The sequence below is a fragment of the Anolis carolinensis genome, chromosome 5, assembly GCF_035594765.1.
Source record: "Anolis carolinensis isolate JA03-04 chromosome 5, rAnoCar3.1.pri, whole genome shotgun sequence".
NCBI lineage: Eukaryota > Metazoa > Chordata > Lepidosauria > Squamata > Dactyloidae > Anolis > Anolis carolinensis.
Window position 1 is genome coordinate 45,538,057 of NC_085845.1, and position 20,803 is coordinate 45,558,859.

Consider the following 20,803-nt stretch of genomic DNA (forward strand, 5'->3'; position numbering starts at 1 on the left):
CCGGATGAATTGGTTTAGGAAATCAATTTCTTCTGCTCCTTAATAGCCAGCCCTTTGAACTAGAAGTGATACAACTGATGTACTAAAGGAGCCACATTTTTCCTATGTGGGGATTTTGGTGGAATTTCAGTGGGCATTTAAACAATTGCACTAAACCCACAGTGGATTGTGGATCTTGTTTTTCACCAAGAAGTCAATATCTCATTGCTGTTTAACAATCTTAATCTTAACATACTGTTAAAAAATATGTTAAAGTCGACATCCTAAATCTCAAGTAGAATGTTGACTCAATGGGATTTCCATAACTGTTGATTTACTATTCAATAATTGATTAAATGTGTCTTCTTTAATTTGGACTAGCAATTTAGTAGAAGGGATTGTTTGGAGGTTTTTTGAAGCAGAAGAAGGCATTGCTTTTCAAAAAGCCTTTGAGGATCATGAAAGATAATGTGCATTTCTGATATCTCTCAATTTTTATCATGTACCTGTAAACCAGCTCTTACATTCTCTCAGAAGAAGGGGAGGAGTATTTACTGCTGGAGGATTTTGAAAGTAAAAAAGTTCCTTTGCAGTGAGTGTAATGATTATTGTTTGGCATCTGTGTTTAGAATTTAACCAAGAAGTTGTAATTTGCCTGTAACAATTTTGATTTCTTTGTGTGCACATATATATAGTGCATGTTTTGCTGTGGATTATAATAACCAGTGCAAAAAATTGCAAGTATCATAAGAAAATTTGACTTCCAAGTGTGGACTGATTTGTTGTAGTTTGTATGGATTTCCTGTAATTCAGTGATTCCTAAACTTTAGTTGTCTCATTTTTTTTTTATTTCAACTCTCAGAAGCCTCAGCTGCCTTGGCCAATGACCTAAAATTCTCAAGGAAGAAGTTCAAAACACTTAAAAACCAGTGTTTGGGAAATACTACTGTGACAGATAAGCAGTCATGGAAGAGTCTGGGATTTCTTTTCTAAGATACCATATTCTTCATAATTAATTTTAGCATTTCACCTCATGACTGTCTTTTAATGTAGATACTGAAATGCTTTATCAACTACAGTACATGATTTCAAAACCATGCAAAACAGAATATGTTATTTCAGCATCTTTTGGTAAAACAAGCAAAACAACAACAGTCTTCCATTTGAATAACTAAGATAAGGCCAGCTAATAGCAATAATTAACTCAGTTCCACATGGTGACTGTTATCTAGCATTGCAAATATTAGTTATAGAAGTGGTCCCATAAGTCATCTTCTTTATGGCTGCATTTTATTGTCAAACTCAGCTGTTCTTGCAGAACCCTCTCAAACTGAAATCAACAAGACAGAATGCAAGACAAGCTGATGGCTTCAATGTCAGTGATCCAGATTTTAAAGGAGGCTTCCACAATGCTGAACTATTACCCACTTCCATGACAGAATGGAAACTGAGACCTCAGCAATATGTTGTGGAAATGCAGTGCATCGTTAAAGTAACAACTACACTTCGGGTCAGAGAATGAAAAAGATATTGTTCTTCTGCCCCAACCCAACATGCAGCCTCTTAAATATTAAACAAGAAGAAGCTTGTCCCATCCTACTTCTCTGGTGGTGGTGGTGGTGGTGGTGTTTATTCATTCAGTCGCTTCCGACTTTTTGTGATCTCATGGACCAGCTGTAGAAGAACCAATTTCATATGTGACAACTGGATGACAGCAGTCACTAAAGTGGAAGTCATTTTAGCATGCTGTTTTGATTCACTGTTTGAAGCTCGTTATTTCATAAGGAATTTGCTTCTATAATAACCTGAATAATTCATTTTTTTTAAAAAGAAATTTTGTATTTTTTAGGTCACAGGCTGATGCATCAAAAGCAGCTTTTTCTGAAACAGACTGCAATGATAATGTGCCTTCTCATAAAACATCTGTTCAATCATTGAATAAGCATACAGTGAATGGATTTTTTCAACAGCCAAGTGTGTATGACTCTCCCCCACCAAGGGCTACCTCAGTGTCAGTAGATGGTAGCCTTTATAACCTTCCAAGGAGTTATTCACAGGATGTTTTACCGAAGGCTTCTCCATCTGCAACTGATGCAGATGGAGAGCAACATGTTTTCAGTGCCCCGTCTGTTCCCTCTTCTCTTGATGCTCAAATGAGGCACTTTTCCATTAGTTATGACATTCCACCCACACCTGGAAGTACCTACCAGATCCCACGGACTTTTCCAGAAGGATCGTTGGCTCAGAGTTCAAAGCTTGAGACCATTCCAGATGTTCCTCCACCTCGGCCACCAAAACCTCATTATTCTTCAGACCGCTCACCTGTGGAAGCATCTAGTATCTCCCGTACTTCCTCAGACACTGATAGCAGCTACTGCGTCCCTACGGGGAGCATGCCCCCCTCACGCAGCAACACTATTTCCACCATGGATTTCAATATATTCCGTAGAGGTTGGTGTTGTCATTTCTTGGTTATGCTTTAACACAAATTTCCTTTCTTTTCACTGAACTTGTAAGATTCAGTCTGTCAAAACCAGTTAGGGCCAATCTCATTGTGAGGCAGAGTGAGGAAACATTCCTTATGCAGCAGATGCTGGAGGGCAGGAAACAGTGACCAGGTATGTGAGGACATTGCTTTGGGAGTTGTTCTGGCCGCCTAAACTAGCTTGTGGGATAGCCTTTAATAGTGGGTGTTGTGCCATCACTGGAATCTAAGATTCAGTTGCCAGTCTGGTTTGGTTTCTGGAATTTAGCAGGTGTGGAACTAGCCATATTGTCCACCTCCTTGAAGCAAAATAACTTGGGTTAGCACTGAGAATGTATTTGTGAGTCTTGGGAGACAATGTAAAAGATAATGGAGCTTTGTAGCATCCAAACCATTTGCACCTCAAGGTATCCTGGATGGGGTGTGCTAAGGATCTGCATTAGAGAAATTAAAAGGAAAACAAGTGTGTAATCCTTCTATTTCTTATTGTGTTGCACCCAGAACCCCTCACTTAATCTAAACAACTTCTCTGAGTCTCTAAGATCTTTGTTTACTTGGTTTAATTGCTCTGCAGGGCAATAAAGTAAATGCAAACAGGAAAATATCATTGACACATTCCCCCATATTAAGAGTCTTTATAGCATGACAATTAGGATTAAACATCCTTGGGATGGCTAGGCCAACTCATACAGTGTGTTTGCCTGGAAGTCTTATCCCTTGAATCTTATTTGAAAGTTTTTAAAGCACAGCCTGTAGTGTCCACTCATCAGAGATGCATCATTATTGCATTTCTTAAATTGGCCAGGGTTCAAATTAGATGATCTTTTAAGTTAACTTGCTTCTCTCATGAGTTGGTCTTTTATCTCATGGTGAAGATGTTACATTTTTGACAGGACATTTTTGTGTCATGACTAAGTGGGCTTACATATGTAGGTCTGTGAATGGTTTGCATTCTTCATTTGTTAGGTTCTTAGGCTGTTAGACTGAATGTAGTTCATATAGAATCAATCCTTATTTGTCCTTATTTTTGTATTGAGTGGATTTTTGAAAAAAACAAACAAAACAAAACCATAAATCCAAGCTGGTTCTACTGGCAACAAAACCAATATCTCCCCCATTTGACGACAATTGTGTGTTCTTATGCTATTGAGTTACTTACCTCGTTTTATTTTTAGATATTGGATCTCAAGATTGCTATTTTGTTCCACGAACATTTGCGAATGACAGATCAAGTTCACTGGAAGGCTTCCAAAACCACTTTGTAAGTCTGATTTTAATTATCAGTATTGTCATCTTAATAGGGTATGCACTTTCATATATATTCTCTGAGAACAGAAAGGGCATATGAAGTGTATTTACACATAATATTCAGCTGTAATATAGATTTTCCTAACTTGGTGTCCTCCAAGTATGCTTGATTACAGCCCCCATCATCCCTTCAGGTATCATGTGGAGTTGGAGAAAGCTAAATCAATCTGAGGAATGAATGTAACTTGAGGAATGAGTGTAACTTCAGGGCTTAGGATGAGGGTCAAACTATCATCCTTCACGAGCCTAGCTAAAATGTGTATGATTGATGTAGTTAATTACAAAACAGAGAGTTGGTTTTTGAGCTGGTAAGATGCACTTTAGAAAGAAGCTCTGTTGGGTATGGAGAAATCTAGCTTGGAAAGTGAAATTTTATTGTTAAAACATTTGTCATTCCTTTTAGAAAAACAAAAGCCTACTAACTGTGGGAAGTGTTTCAAGTGAAGAGCTTGATGAAAATTACGTCCCCATGAACCCAAATTCTCCTCCACGGCAGCATTCGAGCAGTTTCACTGAACCAATTCAAGAAATGACGAACTATGTGCCAATGACTCCGGGCACCTTTGACTTTTCGCTGTTTGGAATGCAAGTCCCTCCACCAGCACACATGGGCTTTCGGTCTAGTCCGAAGACTCCTCCCAGAAGGCCAGTCCCTGTTGCAGAATGTGAACCACCGCCCGTGGATAGGAACCTCAAGCCAGACAGGAAAGGTGAGGCAAGGGCGCTCACTGCCAGGTGCTCTGAGGGCTTGCTGAGATTTATAAGCATTGTTATCGAGAGAATAAAAATCAAGATAACTGTATAAATAGGTTATAAACCATCCAATAAAACATATGCATGGTATATGTTTGCCATATAAGTTTTATAATAAATCAAGAGATTATACAGCTCATCACCTGCAAAATAAATCAGAAAGTATATTCTCATTTTTTTCCAGAACCCATGCTGGGGAGACAGATTTATATTCTGATTTATTTATGATAGGGAATGCTGCTGAGGCAGAGTTTCCCAACATGGCTACCTCTGTCATAGTATTTCAGCTAAATGCACTTATAATCCTTTATCAGATCGTCATGCTAAAGTGTGTGCACATCTCCAAAGTAGTCAAGCACATGGCGATGTTAATGGTGGAGTTTGCACTGGTGTTCATGTTCCTTTGCTCCAGGTTACCTAACTCACATTGGAGGCAAGCAACCTATAGAAGGTTCAGATGGATCCATAGAATTTAGACTTTTCATAAATTATTTTTTTCCTGCTGACCTCTTTGTTAATTGAAAAAAAAAGTTTTTGTGCTTAAGTAGAAATCAATCAGGTGACATAGCAGGTTAAACAGCTGAGCTGCTGAACTTGCTGACTGAAAGGTCAGTGGTTCGAATCTGGGGAGCAAGGTGAGTTCCCGCTATTAGCCCCAGTTTTTGTCAACCTAGTAGTTTGAAAACATGCAAATGTGAGTAGATCAACAGGTACCGCTCTGGTGGGAAGGTAATGCCGCTCCATGCAGTCATGCCGGTCACATGACCTTGTCTATGGACAACGGCAGCTCTTCGGCTTAGAAATGGAGATGAGCACCAACCCACAGAGTCGGACACGACTAGACTTAATGCCAAGTGAAAACCCTTTCCTTTACTAAAAGTTAACAGCTTTCTATTTTCAATTATTCAGATCAAAGTAATTTCATATGAACAAATATGAGGTTGCTTTGAACAACCAAATATGAACAATCTTTTGAGCAGTTGACAGTCTGGTGGTCTACGCTGCCCATTTAGATCTTTATGTATTGTGCTTTATGGGGACACAAAAGTTTGCTTTAACAATGTATGTGGTGTCCTGCAAAGGCCTTCATCTCTTGCTCTATAATTGAGATAGATCATCTATTAATTCTTAAAGCTTTGAAAGGGATTTTATAAAGACACTGTGTGAGCCAACATCCTTGGTAAGGGTAATGCATTGCGGATTACTGGGTTGGGTCCAGATTTTTACTTAGCGAAAGAACAGAACAGGGTGGCAGATTTATTTTATTCCCACTTCACCACTACGGTTGTCTGTTCTCCTGGAGAATGGCTCTATTAGATTGGACAGCTTTCTGGACCCTAATTGGAAATGGCGGTGGGGTTCTAAAGGGAGAGGGAGAATTAGACTAAAATGACCATCCTGTTCTCCTCCTACTGTTGTAGATCTCAACTGTATACTGTGTAAATGGAAGGAGCACTTATGTTTGTAGAGTGAGAAGTCTAGTTCCAACCTAGCATATATAAATATAGACATAGGTAACTTTCAGAAAAGACAACAGATACTTGAGAACATGTCAGAAATGCTGTTTGAGTTATCTTTTTGATGCCACCTATGTTGAATTATGTATATGTCGCAATTACTCTTTTTGCTGCTTTTAATCTTTCAAAGCTTGCATGTGTTGGTGATGATACTTTGGAAACAGCATTGATAGCAAATAGGAGTTTTGTTTGGGAAAATCCTATCCGCTCTCAGCACCACTGAGTAGTGTCCATCTAAATCAAAAGAACATGAATACTCTCAGGCTGCCATATATATTCAGGCCTCATTTCATTTGGTAGTCCCAATTAGAGTTGACTCACTGAATCAGCTGGAATTTGGTAAATCAATACAACACTTGAGGCCCTTTCATACAAGACAATTACAACACTATGATCCCATTTTAACTGCCATAGCTGCAGCCCATGGAATCCTGAAGCTTGTAGTATTTCTGTATTAGAGATCTCTGGCCAAGAATTCTAATTCCTCTCCCTAAACTACAAATCCCAGGATTCTTAGGATAAAACCATGATCATTCCATTAATTCAGTGAGCCTAATCTAGTTGACTGAGGTTAGGCTTCTTTGCATTCAAATTGTGTTTGGTAATGGTGGTGGTGGTGATGATGATGGTGATGGTGGTAGTCCAGGAGTATATTTATAGGGAGATGAATGGAATGAGAAAGATAATGCTTGAAGTGTACGTTTTCTTTGTTGCTGAACATCATTCCCGCAGTGGCGCAATGGGTTAAACCATTGTGTCGGCTGAACTGCTGAACCAAAGGTTGGTGATTCAAATCCATGAGATGAGACAGGGTGAGCTCCTGCCTGTCAGCCCTAGATTCTCATGTGGAGATGTGAGAGAAGCCTCTCAGCAGAATGGTAACACATCCAGGCAACATCTTTGTAGACGGCCGATTCTCTCACACCAGAAGCGACTTGCAGTATGTTCTCAATTCACTTCTGACACAGTAAACATTGCAAGTTAAAGTAATTGTCACTGACATTTTTAATTTAAAAAATGTTTACAAGATGATATTGTGCATAATTCTAAAATGAAGATTAATAAAGCAAAAACCTATTTGATGGGGAAATTATTGTTATGAAGCTGTATTCAGAAACTAAACCATATTACAAATTGGACTGGAAATTCATCATGGAACAGAGTTTTCATGATGTAATACATGGCTGATACATTATGTATCTGAAATAGGTTTGGATTTTATCATGTTAATTGTAACTATTTCTGGGATCAGAATTAGGAGAAACAAGTTTTCCCTCATTGGTTTGCCAGGATCCATTACTTTGTTCACCTTAGAGAGGAAATTAATAGATGCTGCACTGTTTCGTTTCATCCCGACACTAGGTTGCCACCTGCTACTAACATGAAATTCCTCCAGGGGCATATTAGGACTATGTGCAGACTTCATAGAGAAACTAAATTTTAAAAATTAAAATTGAGATGCATGTAGATATGCATTGATTCACCTCCTTCTCCACTGAGTATGTGATATGTATGTCTGGCATGCAAGGTTCTCGCTATATCATAGTCATGCTTTGTTCTTCATGGAAGTGTACTTTATAGGGTATTTCTAAGGAAAACATGTCAAGGAAACAGACCACAGTCCAGAAACCTACAAGCAGATGAGGTCTCCCTAACTGTTGGAGAAGGGAGCAGTTTCTTTCCCTACAGTATTGCTCTTGTCATGTCAATACTGTAATAAACCAGACTTTAAGCGGGGGAGGGAAAACCTCATTTCTTCATGGCATTATATCTTATTGCTTCCTTGAAGCAAATTTCCTGCATGCCTTCTGGCTACTGTGCCTACTCCCCAGCATGAGCTTTAGCCACACTGCAAAACTCTTTCTGCCAGTCACTTGCCTTTTCCTTTTCTATGCAATATTTCTGCAAGAGGCCTGGCAGCTTGTTTATAGGTTTCTAGCCTCTTACCTCCCCACTGATTATAATTTTTAAAAGATCCTATATTAAGAAAGATTCTCTTTTTTTTACCAATTAGGTCAGAGCCCTAAAATTTTAAGACCTAAACACCATGGTTTAGAGCGAACAGATTCACAAACAATAGGTGAATTTACTGCAAGAAGAAAGGGTATGTACATCAGCACTGCATGCTCTCTGGGGCTCTATATGATAAAATCATGTAAACATGAAATTCTTGTACAACCTTGTTATTTCTTCCTTTACTATCTCAATTCATGTTTCCATTTACATGTTAGCTACAAAATTTTATGATTAAGGAAAAGCACCACGTGGTATGGAAAAAAAAACTTGCTGAAATATGTGTTTAACCAATTTTTCTTCCAGTCAGCTTAATATTTGTTGCTACATATTTATTTTTTGTTTTCAAATATATTTTTCCTCCTCTATGTTATTTTAACTAATATTTCCAGTATGAAATGCTTGATGAGGTATATGGTTGTGATATGTGGTGAAGAAGGGAAAGTGCGTATTTTTAAGTTATTTTAATGATAGATTTGTATTATGCTCGCATATCCCATGTTGTCACATAGATAGAGTTTTTAATAAAAACAAAAGCAATTTGAAAAGTTACAGTCTCACATTTGCCAACTTGCAATTTTGCATCTAATATGTAAATTTTCAGTGGAATCTGGGTGAGAGTTTTAGAATCCCAGTAAATACGCGGAAGGGTTCCATTGTCAAAAACACTTGCTATCAACCTAAGGTCTGCTGATTTTTTTTCTTTTAAAAAATATTTGGGGCTTGCATCTATATGTAACCTAATTTGAGACAGGATAACATTATAGATCCAATAGACCCAGAACCTGGAATATTTGGGATGGGAATAAAGGTCTATATAAGACTTTAAGCAAAATAAAATTTGTTTTCTTTTTCCTCTCCTGCTTTGCTAGAAAATAAAAACCAGCCAGCAGGAACTGGGTTTTAAGTAGAAATAACTTCCAATGCAGAGATCACAAGAGATCACTTAGACTTAATTCCTGCACCTGTTCCTTATGATGGTCTAAACATACAATAAACAAATAATGAGTGAACATATAATAAACATTTTATGATGCCAAAGGGAAGAAATGTGTAAAGCAAAATATGGAACAATATTCTTCACAGTCTGACCTATTTTCTGCGGAGACAGTTGTTTACTACATTGTGGAACAAGGAAACTTTTAAGGACATTTTTATTACTTTGAGATGTCGCCTCTGACATCTTAGTAGAAATGTATATTGTAAACATATAAAGTAAACTAGTATTCATAATTTCTGTGAGATTCAGTGACTATAAATATATATCAATGGAGGTGCTGTTGCAGATTTCACCATAGGGACTTGGTCAGTGAATACACAAGACTGAACTTTCTCAGTAGTACTATCTTTGTTGGAGAATTCACGTCTGAAGGATGTCAAGCTGAGTTTTCAGTGAGCATCCAAGACTGTGTTATTCCAAATAACCTTTGGTTCTTTGAACTAGGTTTAGGGTTGGCTTTTGGGATTGTTTTAATCTGTCCTCAAAGAATGTTTGGCTTTTAAAACCCATTGTTAAAGTGGCTCTATTCTTTTTTAAAAAAAAAGTTTTTATCTGTTGTGTGTTGCTTTGGGAAGACTAGTGGTCTGGGAAGAAAAATACTTCAAACAAACAAATCAATGTTAAGTGTACATTTACACTGATTAAATGCTGCCTTTGAATAATTTCCCGGCCCTGCGATACATCGTTGCACAAGTTTAACCCTCTCATAGCTGCTCAACAAGCCTTGAGATTGAGAAACCCAGGCTCTATCCTGGCCACCAGTTTTGAACATTATCTCTATGCTACTTCATTGCACCTACCCTGGCCCAGCCTTTCAGAGTTGCCCAGATGCTCCCTAGGATCTTGTCCATTGGTAGTTGAATCTCACCCAAAGGATCAGCATTTGAATCTGGTTTTAATTCTACATGACTATGTTGTGTTAATAGTAATTACGTTGATGTTTTATTGTTGTTGTTGTAGTATGTTTTATGTTGATAATTGAATGCTTTACCTATGTTGGAAACCACCCTGAGTTCCTCCGGGGAGATAGAACGGTATATAAAGTTGTTGTTTTTTGTTGTTGTTATTGTTAATAATAATAATAATACTTTTCATCCGACCTCTCATACCTTCCTATGCCAACTAAAAATGTCTGTTGATAGTTTCTTGGCCCACCAGAAATGGCTAAGAGGCACAGAGCAGGAGAGGTGATTCCTCCTCCAGTCTCTGTAGATTCTGACATTCTGTTAGTAAACATTCACTATTGGATTCTGCCCTTGTTTATATTTGGCAGTGAATCAGAGGGCTTGTTGGTAAAAGTATTTCAGTTTGGATGATACCTCACCTAAATTTAGGATGAATAATTTAAAATGCTTTTTAGACAGCTTCTCTGGAAGGACTGCTACTCCAGCCTGCCCGGAACACTTAAATGCCTTGAATTCTTGTATAGTACAGTCTCCTGCGACTGCTTGTTTGCGCATTTGCAGAAAGCAGTCTCTTAAATCTTGGAAGTACTTTTAAAAACTGTTTAATGCTGTAATCTTATGTACATTTGAGAGAGAGGAATTTCCACTCAAGTCAGTGAGCTTATGTCTGAGTTGATGTTCCTAGGAATACAGTGTCAGAAACCTCATATAAAAGTAGTGAATGTGAACAGCCTGGTTCTTTAAGTTGCTTACATTTGTTCTATATACATATACAAGTAGGATAGCCTGGAGATAATATAGTCCTAATATAATTCATGTCAACATTTACATGGATTTTTAAACATTATTTTTAATTGCAGGGTAATGTTAGGACATAGCTTATTTGCTCAGAATTCAATTTTTCAATAAACAGCAGTTATGTAATTGATATCAATGTAGACTGCTGGCAAGGCTTTCCTGAATTTAATCATGTAATACCGAGACCTAGTTAGGGTTATAATGATGTTATCGTGTTGTTAAGTTAGTAATTGCAGCTTAGATTCTCATATACTTAAAAGACACATTTGAAGCTACTTTCAATGTAGACATTTTCCTAAGCAACAGATCTGGCTTGGATATAGTACATGAGACACAGGTATCATACTTTTCACTTTGCAAGTACAGTTTGATGAGTGTTTACTGAAATACCACTTGCAAGATAAAGATCTGACTTTATATCAGTGCACCTCTGAGCATTCTTTGCTACAGAAAACCCCATGAAATTCACAGGGTTGCCATAAATCAGTGGGTGACTTGAAGACACATGTACACGTAGAGAAGAAAAATGCACCTGAAAAGCTTATACTGGTATAAAGTCAACTCTGTTTTCCCTCCTCTTCAGTCATGGGTAGGAAATATGGACATTTACAGTCTTCCAACATAGGCTACTTTTGGAGTCTTGAGAGCTCTTCCTAAAATCAGTGGTTCTCAACCTGTGGGTCCCCAGGTGTTTTGGCCTACAATTTCCAGAAATCCCAGCCAGTTTATCAGCTGTTAGGATTTCTGGGAGTTGAAGGCCAAAACATCTGGGGACCCACAGGTTGAGAACCACTGCTCTAAACCAATTTTTGAGAAATTAGAAGTGAACTAGAAGTTTTACAGATGTTAACTAGTGGGGTCCACAGTGAATCTGGGTGGACAAGAGAGAATTCCTGTATCCTTGATGACTGCCCATCCTGTCTTATATTTTAGAGAAAGCAATTCTATACTTACTACAGCAACTAAGCCATTCACATTTGAACAATTAATTGCCTTAACAATTAAATTTATAGAACAAAGTGTACATTGACCATTCTTTTAGCTCCTGAAGTTTTCAATTGCCTTTTCCCTAGGATGTAATTTGGTATTATTTACTGTTAAATGAGAAACCTATCTCATGTGTAAATCAAGTAACCCAAATATTTTGAAAGAAAAATATTATTTTGAAATAACTTCTCTAATGTTTAAATACCGGTACATTTGCGCAGCAAAATGTATTTCCTTGCTGCAATGCTAAGAGATTCTACAGTGCCCTGCTTGAAAGTACATTATTATTCTTTTCTCTCCCTGCCCCCATGTTTTTTAAAATAGTAAAACCAGCACCACTGGAAATAAAACCTCTCCCTGAATGGGAAGAATTGCCAGCTCCAGTTAGATCTCCCATCACCAGAAGTTTTACACGAGAGTAAGTCTTTTTTCCCTTTCTTATATAGTCACGATAGATGTATTCTTTCTGTTTTGACTGTTGTGAATTTTGACTACAATGAATGTGTGAACTCACTAGAATGGAGTAATCTTAAAGCTGTGAGTTACAACATCATAAGTTGGATTTATGTCATTGTAATTCACTTGTTTGCTTGTTGTAAAGATCTAAAAGCTGTACTGTCGGCATCAAACACAATCCTCTCAAACCACATTTTCTTAGCTGCAGTCCTCTGTCCCCAACATGTCCATTTTCTTCTTGGTGGGAAAGGTGGTAGACAAGACAGCCAGTTATTTTCCCCTAGCTGGATGCCTGGTAATAAGATCATCTACTGGGACATCTGGAAGATCTCCATGGTCCCCATGGATGCCTGTTGTTATGGACTCATTTATGGGAAATGGCTAGATGGCTGCTGCCAACTTCCCAGTGGCAAAGAAATGCTTCTGATGGTGGCGGGTAAAGCTGCTGCTGGAAAAATAGAGTGTGGGTGTTAAATTTGATATACTATATTTGATTCTAAGATACACTTTTTGCCCATATAAACATATCTAAAAATGAATTGTGATCCTTAGAAATGCAGGTGCTTTTTCTGTTGGTGGCACTAATATTAGCATGTGTCTTACAACCTCATCATAAGGGCTGATTTGCCCTTTTTGCCCCAGAGCCCATGTTTAATGTTTTAACATCAACATAACTCAATTTCTTTATCAATTTAATAGTAATGCAGTAATGCCAGCATTGACATTTCCAAACTCTGAAGCTGCTGTTCTCCTTAGTGACTTTTACGTTTATTGTATATTGTGGGTTTTTTTTTAAATGAAGACTGCCTTTAACATTAATGAAGAAAAATAGACTACAAATATTTGGTATCAATAAGACATTTGTGAAACTTATAGATCTTCCAATTTAATCTCTCAATTTAGTTCCTCCAGGTTTCCATTATCGCCTCGGCCAGATTCCGTTCACAGCACAACATCTAGTAGTGACTCACATGACAGTGAAGAAAATTATGTAGCCATGAATCCAAATCAGTCCAGTGATGATCCAGTATGTTATTTCACATTTCAAATATGCTTACTATGTAGCCCTTATGTTGTGTTTTGAGTTCAAGGGTGTTTCATTTTTTTAAGAAGAGCCATCTTGACCTTTTTCATTGGCACATTTTCAGACATACTTCTAAATTAGCATTCTTAAAAACAAACATTGCTCTTCATGGTGCATGTGTTGGTTTTCTGTGTCTACGCCTTTTTCAAAAGTATTTTCTATAGTTCTGTTGTATAGTCTTTGTCTGTTATGTTGTACTGACGTTGTCCCTGCATCAGTAACTTCTCTAGTTACTAGGGAGGAGAGTCATTTCTGTCTCTTGCGGACCTCGCTTTACCTTTGAAATCTTCTGGGTGGAAGGGAGTGGGGGGGGGGGGGGTCAGGTTTTCCACAAGTTTTAAGTACTATTGATAGCAAAGTGGCTGAAAATTATGTTGGATTTAAGCCTTTTGATCCCTATTGTTCAATTTCTTGGGATAAAAGAACATTTTCCTCCTTTATCAATCTCTCTGTTCTGTACACAATTTTCTAAACTTCTAACATGCCTCTCCTATAGCCATTTTTTTTGTTTTTTCAGCAAGGAATGCCATTATGATCACAGATATTAAATGTTATTGTTCTAGCTTTTATTTAAAACGGTGTCGGTGTAAAATACTGGATCTTTAAAGTCATGTCTAATCATGTTCTCCATTCTATTAAAAATGTTGCTGAATGAATTATTTCAATTACAATTTCAGACTTTGTTTGGAAGTAATAGTCTTGATGGAGGAAGCAGCCCTATGATAAAACCAAAAGGAGACAAGCAAGTGGAATATTTAGATTTGGATTTGGACTCCGGGAAATCTACCCCTCCTCGCAAGGTATGCAAAATATAACACTCTAAACAGCAGTTAGAAAAGTTACATTTTTGACAGAATTCCCCAGGCATGTTAGCTGGAGGATTTGGAGAGTTATAGTGCACAACATTTCTGTATTCTCTCTCTAGAAGCCAGTCATCTCAGGAAATATCCATCAAAGACTTTCAAACTACAGTGTATCTTTTCTTTATATTTTGGGAGAACTAAAGGTTAATGAAATATACTTAACTCAGATTAATGACTTGTGCTTGTTTTTCCTTATAATTAAAAATTGACACAATTACATCCTTCAAAGTGTGTCTGAGTGGGGGCTTTTCATGATGGATGGGATAACATTTCTTAATTGGAATAAAATCCTCTATATAGCATGGGGAAATACTATGGGGTAAATCAGTCTCCTGTTGATGAGGAGCCCATGCAAAAAGAAGTTCACACACAGCAAAGATGGGGAACTTGTAGCCTCCCAAATGCACTTGGGCCCCAACCTACATCATCCCTGACTACTGTCTGTCCTGGTTAGTGCTGAAGGGAGTTGGGAGTTGAACAACTTTTGGAGAGTAACAAATTCCTTGCTCTTACTTTTTTTTTAAAACAACTCCCCCTCTTTTCTTATACAATATGTCAGGGGCACTCAGCATATCACTTGTTGTTAAGGGAAAAGATACATTCAGTATCTTCTTTTCCAGTCCCATCACTCCTCATTACTGTACAAATTACTGCAAAAATGCAATGGCCTTAGGATCTCCATTTTTGTTGGTGATTGAATTTTCTTCTTGCCAGTGAATGAGATAAAGTTTTATCTGATTAATCTACTAATTCGGTCTTGCAGAATGGAGACCTCTGGAATTGTAAATGTCACTTCCCATTCTTGTTAAACTGAGGACATTTTTTGTATCACCTTTGAAGATAGACATCTTACCTAGAACCATTTTTAAAACTGAAATGTGGGTATTCCTGTTTTTAGAGACATTGATCCAAACTGCCTTTAAGACTGCTCCTGGTATGCTCAAGATGGAGAAATTGAAACATTTCTGCCTCTGGGTCCTTTTTCCTGCAGCTCCCGTCTCCTCTGACTCAGTCCCCTTCCACACCGCTGTTTAAAATCCACATTGAACTGGAATATATGACAGTGTGGACTCAGATACCCCGGTTCAAAGCAGATATCGTGGATCACCTGCCTTGATACTCTGGGTTATATGGCTTTGTGGAAGAGCCCTCAGAGGAAACTCCAAAACAGTGCTGCAGGAGGTGATGGGTGAACACCTGGGAGAAATGGGGGAAGAAGTGGACTTTTGTTCTTTCTCTTATCCAACAGAAACGTCTAAGAAACATTCTGCAGCTAGTCCATATACAGTGCTTGTTTTGTCGTTGTTGTTCTGTACTTTCAAGTCATTTTTGACTTATGGTAATCCACTTATGGGTGTTCTTGGCATGATTTCTTCAGAGGAGGTTTTGCCATTGTCTTCCTATGAGGCTCGAAAAGTGTGACTTTCCCCAAGTCATCCAATAGATATCAATGGTAGGAGCCCCCGGTGGCACAATGGATTAAACCCTTGTGCCGGCAGGACTGCTGACCAACAGGTCAGTGGTTCGAATCTTGGGAGAGCAAGTGAGCTCCTTCTGTCAGCTCCAGTTCCCCATGCGGGGACATGAGAGAAGCCTCCCACAAGGATGGTAAAACATCAAACATCTAGGCGTCCCCTGGGCAACGTCCTTGCATACGTCCATTTCTCTCATACCAGAAGTAACTTGTAGTTTCTCAAGTCGTGCCTGACACAGAAAAAAATGGTTGATTGGGATCTGAACCTTGGTCTCCATTGTCATTGTCCTATGCTCAAACCAGTACACCACACTGGCTCTCAGACTTGTTTTAACTCATCTTAATTTTCCCCTTCTTGATTCCTTTTCCAGAAGAAGAGCAGTGGTTCTGGCAGCAGTGTTCCTGACGAAAGAGTTGATTACGTTGTGGTTGACCAACAAAAAACTTTAGCACTGAAGAGTACGCGGGAAGCTTGGACTGATGGCAGGCAATCTACAGAATCTGAAACTCCAATAAAAAGTGTAAAATGAAAGAGCTCATCCCTTTATTATCCTATTGAAATGTTCATAAAAAGTGCTGCAGTTATGCCATGGTATGACAGAAAAGGACTGGGTTATACTTTTTTTCCCAAACATACAAAATCAAGATGTCAGCAGTGAGATAAAATAGTAACCTGTATGATTGGGTGAACTGTATGATGTGTAATATGTATGTGTAAAATAGTATTGATTAGGTCCCAGAAAACAGTTTGGCCTGAAGTTAATACATTTGTAGTATTACAATGGTTTATGCACTTTTTTCCTGTTGAAATGTTGGATCAGCTTTCCCTATCTAATGTATTTTAACACTTTTCTCCCCTTTGACACTACTCAATAACATTCTAGGAAGTAAGCTACTTGTATCATATTAAAGTTAAGATTTGAAGTGCATTTTAATAGTTCAGTACTAATTAGTAAGAGATAGTTTCACAGTTTTAATCTACTTGAAATGTCAAAAATGATTTGTTAAATACCTATGTTTTGTATTTAATACATGCAAAGAATATCTGGAAGTCTACAGGTTACCTTCCTAACACAAATGGCTGTGAGTTAGTCTTTATGGGTTTTAGGATTTACCCTTCTGTCTTTTGTATGCAATAGCACACTAATAGGGGCACTCCTAGTGCATTTTCACTGATGACAGTGTTCATTGTTCAGAGAGTGAGGATTCTGCAGGGAGGGATCTTTGCACTGAAGAATTAAACACAATACAATCCCGCACACTGACAATGGTGTGTAGTATAAGTGATCTCAACACTTTAATTGCAAGCCACAACTTTTACATTATTTACAGAAGGTAGAAACTTTAGCATCAGGTACGTACTCTAGCACTATGGTGCTAACACAATTATCAGGTTTGAACAATACATTTTTAGTTTTGTACTGCTGCCAAGCCTTAGTATTGGTTTTTGATATGAAAATAAATGAAACAGTTTGACATTCACTGTTTGTAGTACTAGAAGATACTGTGATATTTTTCTGTTTAAATTAGATTGCAATTCAGATGGAAATATTATGTCATGACACCATAGTGCTCTTTCAATGATTCGTATTATGCCTAGTTTTCCGCTTAGCCTTATATTTAAATTCCTATGCAGTTGGTATCTTTCAACATCTTGGGCTGTTTTTAGAGAGATGCTATAATAAAATGATCCCATTTTTAAACAACAACAAGAATTCCTCTCCCAAGGTACAGCATTCATATTGAGTACTTTTATTTCTTGATTCTATCCCTTCACCAAATAAATAGCATCTCCAAGAGACTTAATTTTCACAAAGTGGGAGGGGAAGCATAGTTGTCTTTAAAGTACCTCTTAATAAATTCATCGGTCATGTCATGATGGAAATGATCTACTAATTCACCCTTATACAGTTGCATTCAAGTAATTTCTTCATACTTCCTAAATATTGAATGAATTTAGAGATATTGGCCTTAATCACTGTGCCTAATTGACCATTTCCCTGCTTCCACCCAATTGAACAGTATGTAAATCTTCTTTATTCCTAACAAGGTTTCTTTTTAAATTAGAAGTATTTTGATGTTTTGAGTGTTTTTTTAAAAAAACTAAACATGTTGCATTTTGAGATGAATTTTAAATAAATTCAAATTGTTCAGTTTCTGATGTGTGGAAGCTGTTGATTAAGCCTTCACCAAAACATTACCAATGTGTTTGCAAAGTGATCCCATTGCAAGGCTCCGGTGTGACTTTTGTGTGGATTTCTTATGGTTGGCTTAGCATTATGCATTGGAAAGCAGCCATGGCTGGAGACTTCCATATCAGAAGAGTAGTCAATATGCTGTCATGTGATGTATGACTTTGAGTTGTTTCCAACTTACGTCACTACTATCATGGGATTTTCTTGAGGTGGTTTGTTTGGGAAGGGTTGCCACTGCATTGCTCTTAAGATGAAGTATGACTTGCTGAAGGTCACCCGGTGGATTTTCAGGGCTGAGTGTGGAATTTGAACCTTAATCCAGCATGCAAACCCCACTACATCACATTGACTCACTCAGCTAACATGTATCAAACTTTAAAGTCTGAACTGTAAATAAACTATCCTGGGAGTAGACTGGCACTAGAGATGGGCTTTCGGGACTTACCTTGTTCTCTTTCATGTCCCGGCTTTCGTCGAGGCCCTGATCTGTTTTCGTCAGACATTTGTTGTGGGGTTTTTTTTTCCGGAGGGGTGGGAAGCACCAGCCAAGGCCACAGAAGCAGCCAGCGCCACTCAAATGCCCGATAAGGAACCGGGCAAAGGGCGACTCAGCCACCCCCAACCTCCTTCCATTCCCTGCCAGGCCTGTACACACCTGGGCCCCACAGGGCCTACAGCTGATCGATTCGAAAGGCAGGCTTGGAGCCGATATCGGCTCCCGCCTGCCTTTCATTTTGAGGCAGTTTTTGTTTCATTGGGGGTCTTTCTGTTTTGTACCATCTGAATGGACGATATGAAATGAAACAGAAACACGAATGAAACAAATGAGACAAATGTCGTGCACATCTCTAACTGGCAGCTTAGGTAGTGACTATAAAAACTGTACTACAGCCCAGAACGGATTCACCATGTCAATGATATGGAAGCTACAATTTGCCATTGTTGGAAGATGTGCTATTGCAAAGAGCTGAAAGCAGCTATGGTAACTTTTTTATTATGTCAGAAGCAACTTGAGAACATACCGCAAGTCGCTTCTGGTGTGAGAGAATTGGCTATCTACAGAGACGTTGCCCAGGGGACGCCCGGATGTGTCAGCTGGGAGGCTTCTCTCATGTCCCTGCAAGCTAGAGCGGACAGACGGGATCTCACCCCTTCTCACAGATTTGAACTGCCAACCTTCAGGTCAGCAACCCAACCTTCAGGTCAGCAGTTCAGCTGGCACAAGGGTTTAACCCATTGCACCACCGTGGTTCACAGCCATGGTAATGATATACCTACTAAAATGAGTGGCTTGATGTATTAAACTGAACTGGGAGATATCTCCATCTAATGATTTTTTTTCTCTTCACCCAACCCCATTGATCAGCATCCTTTGACCCTCTGTGTAGGATGGGGATGGGAATGGAGAGACTCATTCAGGCTTTTAATAATTAGAAGTGGCAAGTGAATCTGATAACAGGACAAAAGAACATTCTTTTTTTAAACCACAATTCTGCCTTGCTATTGGGGAAATTCTATTTAAAAGGAAAACACACAACGGATCGAGTCCATAGATATTCTACATGAAGCAAAGGCCTTTTCTTATCGACAGAAGAAAACCATCAGAGGAGCCGGAATTTAAAGGAGGTTCCCATCTGGAGGAAGATGAGGATGGCAGTTTTCATATACCCTGCAGCCCTAGTTTCATCCTCACACTGTCAATTTAAACAGAAGGAGGAGGATTTACAAGAGAAGAACATTTTATACCTACTTTTATTGCACGATTACAAAAAGAATACGAATAAGGCACTCTCATCATGTTTTGTTTTGTCACTGCTCTTCGCCCACCTATAAATATAATTAATTCTTTCAAAAGGAGGAGGCAATGATTGCTGAAAACAATTCATGGTTCCAGTGTCAAACACAGACCTTGCGTTGTTAAGTAGGATGAGTACTTTGTTGATCACTTCAACCATGATGAGTGATCACAATTCAAGCAGAACCATAACATATTAAACATGACAATCGGGACATATCTTGTCGCTTTTACAAGACTGTTCAGTGTGCAAATCAGTTGAACAAACACTCTTCCTGAAGAGTGACAACTTCAAAAAAGTGTATAGTTGTGTGAATCTACTTATATCCCCACTTCTGCACTCATACCATATAATATTCTCTTTGCTACATTCAAACCAATTCATTTTTGTTCCCAAAATGGTTTCTACAACTTCCTACTTCCTTGATGCTATGGTTTTTTAAATATATATATACTATAGACTAATAGAAAAGATACAACCAATATAACTTCAGAAGTAATAATAGAAATCCTCAGATAGAACGTATAAGGTAAAGGTAAAGGTTTCCCCTGACATTAAGTCCAGTCGTTTCCGACTCTGGGGGTTGGTGCTTATCTCCATTTCTAAGCCGAAGAGCCGGTGTTGTCCGTAGACACCTCCAAGGTCATGTGGCCGGCATGACTGCATGGAGCACCGTTACCTTCCCGCCGGAGCGGTACCTATTGATCACATTTGCATGTTTTCGAACTGCTAGGTTGGCAGAAGCTGGGGCTAACAGCGGGCGCTCATTCCGCTGCCCGGATTTGAACCTGTGACCTTTTGGTCCGCAAGTTCAGCAGTTCAGCGCTTTAACACACTTCGCCACTGGAGAACGTATAGACAACCTCTAAAACAGCATTCCAAGAACTGGCATGATTTTGGTTAGAAAGAAAATAGTTCTGACTAACCACAACATATTTAATAAATACAATCTGTGATTAAAAAAAATGTAATTTACCTATGTCTCTTATACATCAAATTAATTACTCATCAGAGCTAGATCACCATTTTCCAAGGTAAAATCATGCTCCAACCCAGATTTATTGTATAGCTGTCCTTCATGTTCATATCAATTAATTTTCATTCCAAAACAGACTTTCACAATTTCCAGATCTGGGTTCTCGATTTCCTTATGCCAAATAATTTTTTTAAAAAAATCATTGATTAATTCA

General features: G+C 38.4%; 1 protein-coding gene across 7 annotated transcripts in view; it reads left to right on the forward strand.

The window, feature by feature from the left end:
• The window catches only part of gab1 (GRB2 associated binding protein 1), a 107,278-nt gene extending 89,500 nt beyond the window's left edge, over positions 1-17,778 (forward strand). For 4 of the 7 annotated variants that reach the window (XM_008111856.3, XM_062980909.1, XM_062980907.1 and 1 more), the window contains exons 4-12: positions 497-571; positions 1,829-2,430; positions 3,640-3,725; positions 4,176-4,482; positions 8,057-8,146; positions 12,070-12,163; positions 13,105-13,228; positions 13,963-14,085; positions 15,994-17,778. In XM_008111856.3, the coding sequence (XP_008110063.1) occupies positions 497-571; positions 1,829-2,430; positions 3,640-3,725; positions 4,176-4,482; positions 8,057-8,146; positions 12,070-12,163; positions 13,105-13,228; positions 13,963-14,085; positions 15,994-16,152 (1,660 nt within the window). In that variant the 3' untranslated portion in view covers positions 16,153-17,778. The remainder of the gene's footprint in view (positions 1-496; positions 572-1,828; positions 2,431-3,639; positions 3,726-4,175; positions 4,483-8,056; positions 8,147-12,069; positions 12,164-13,104; positions 13,229-13,962; positions 14,086-15,993) is intronic. The other 3 variants (XM_008111857.3, XM_003221662.4, XM_008111859.3) reach the window with 3 other exon arrangements.
• Positions 17,779-20,803: the final 3,025 nt, after the last annotated feature.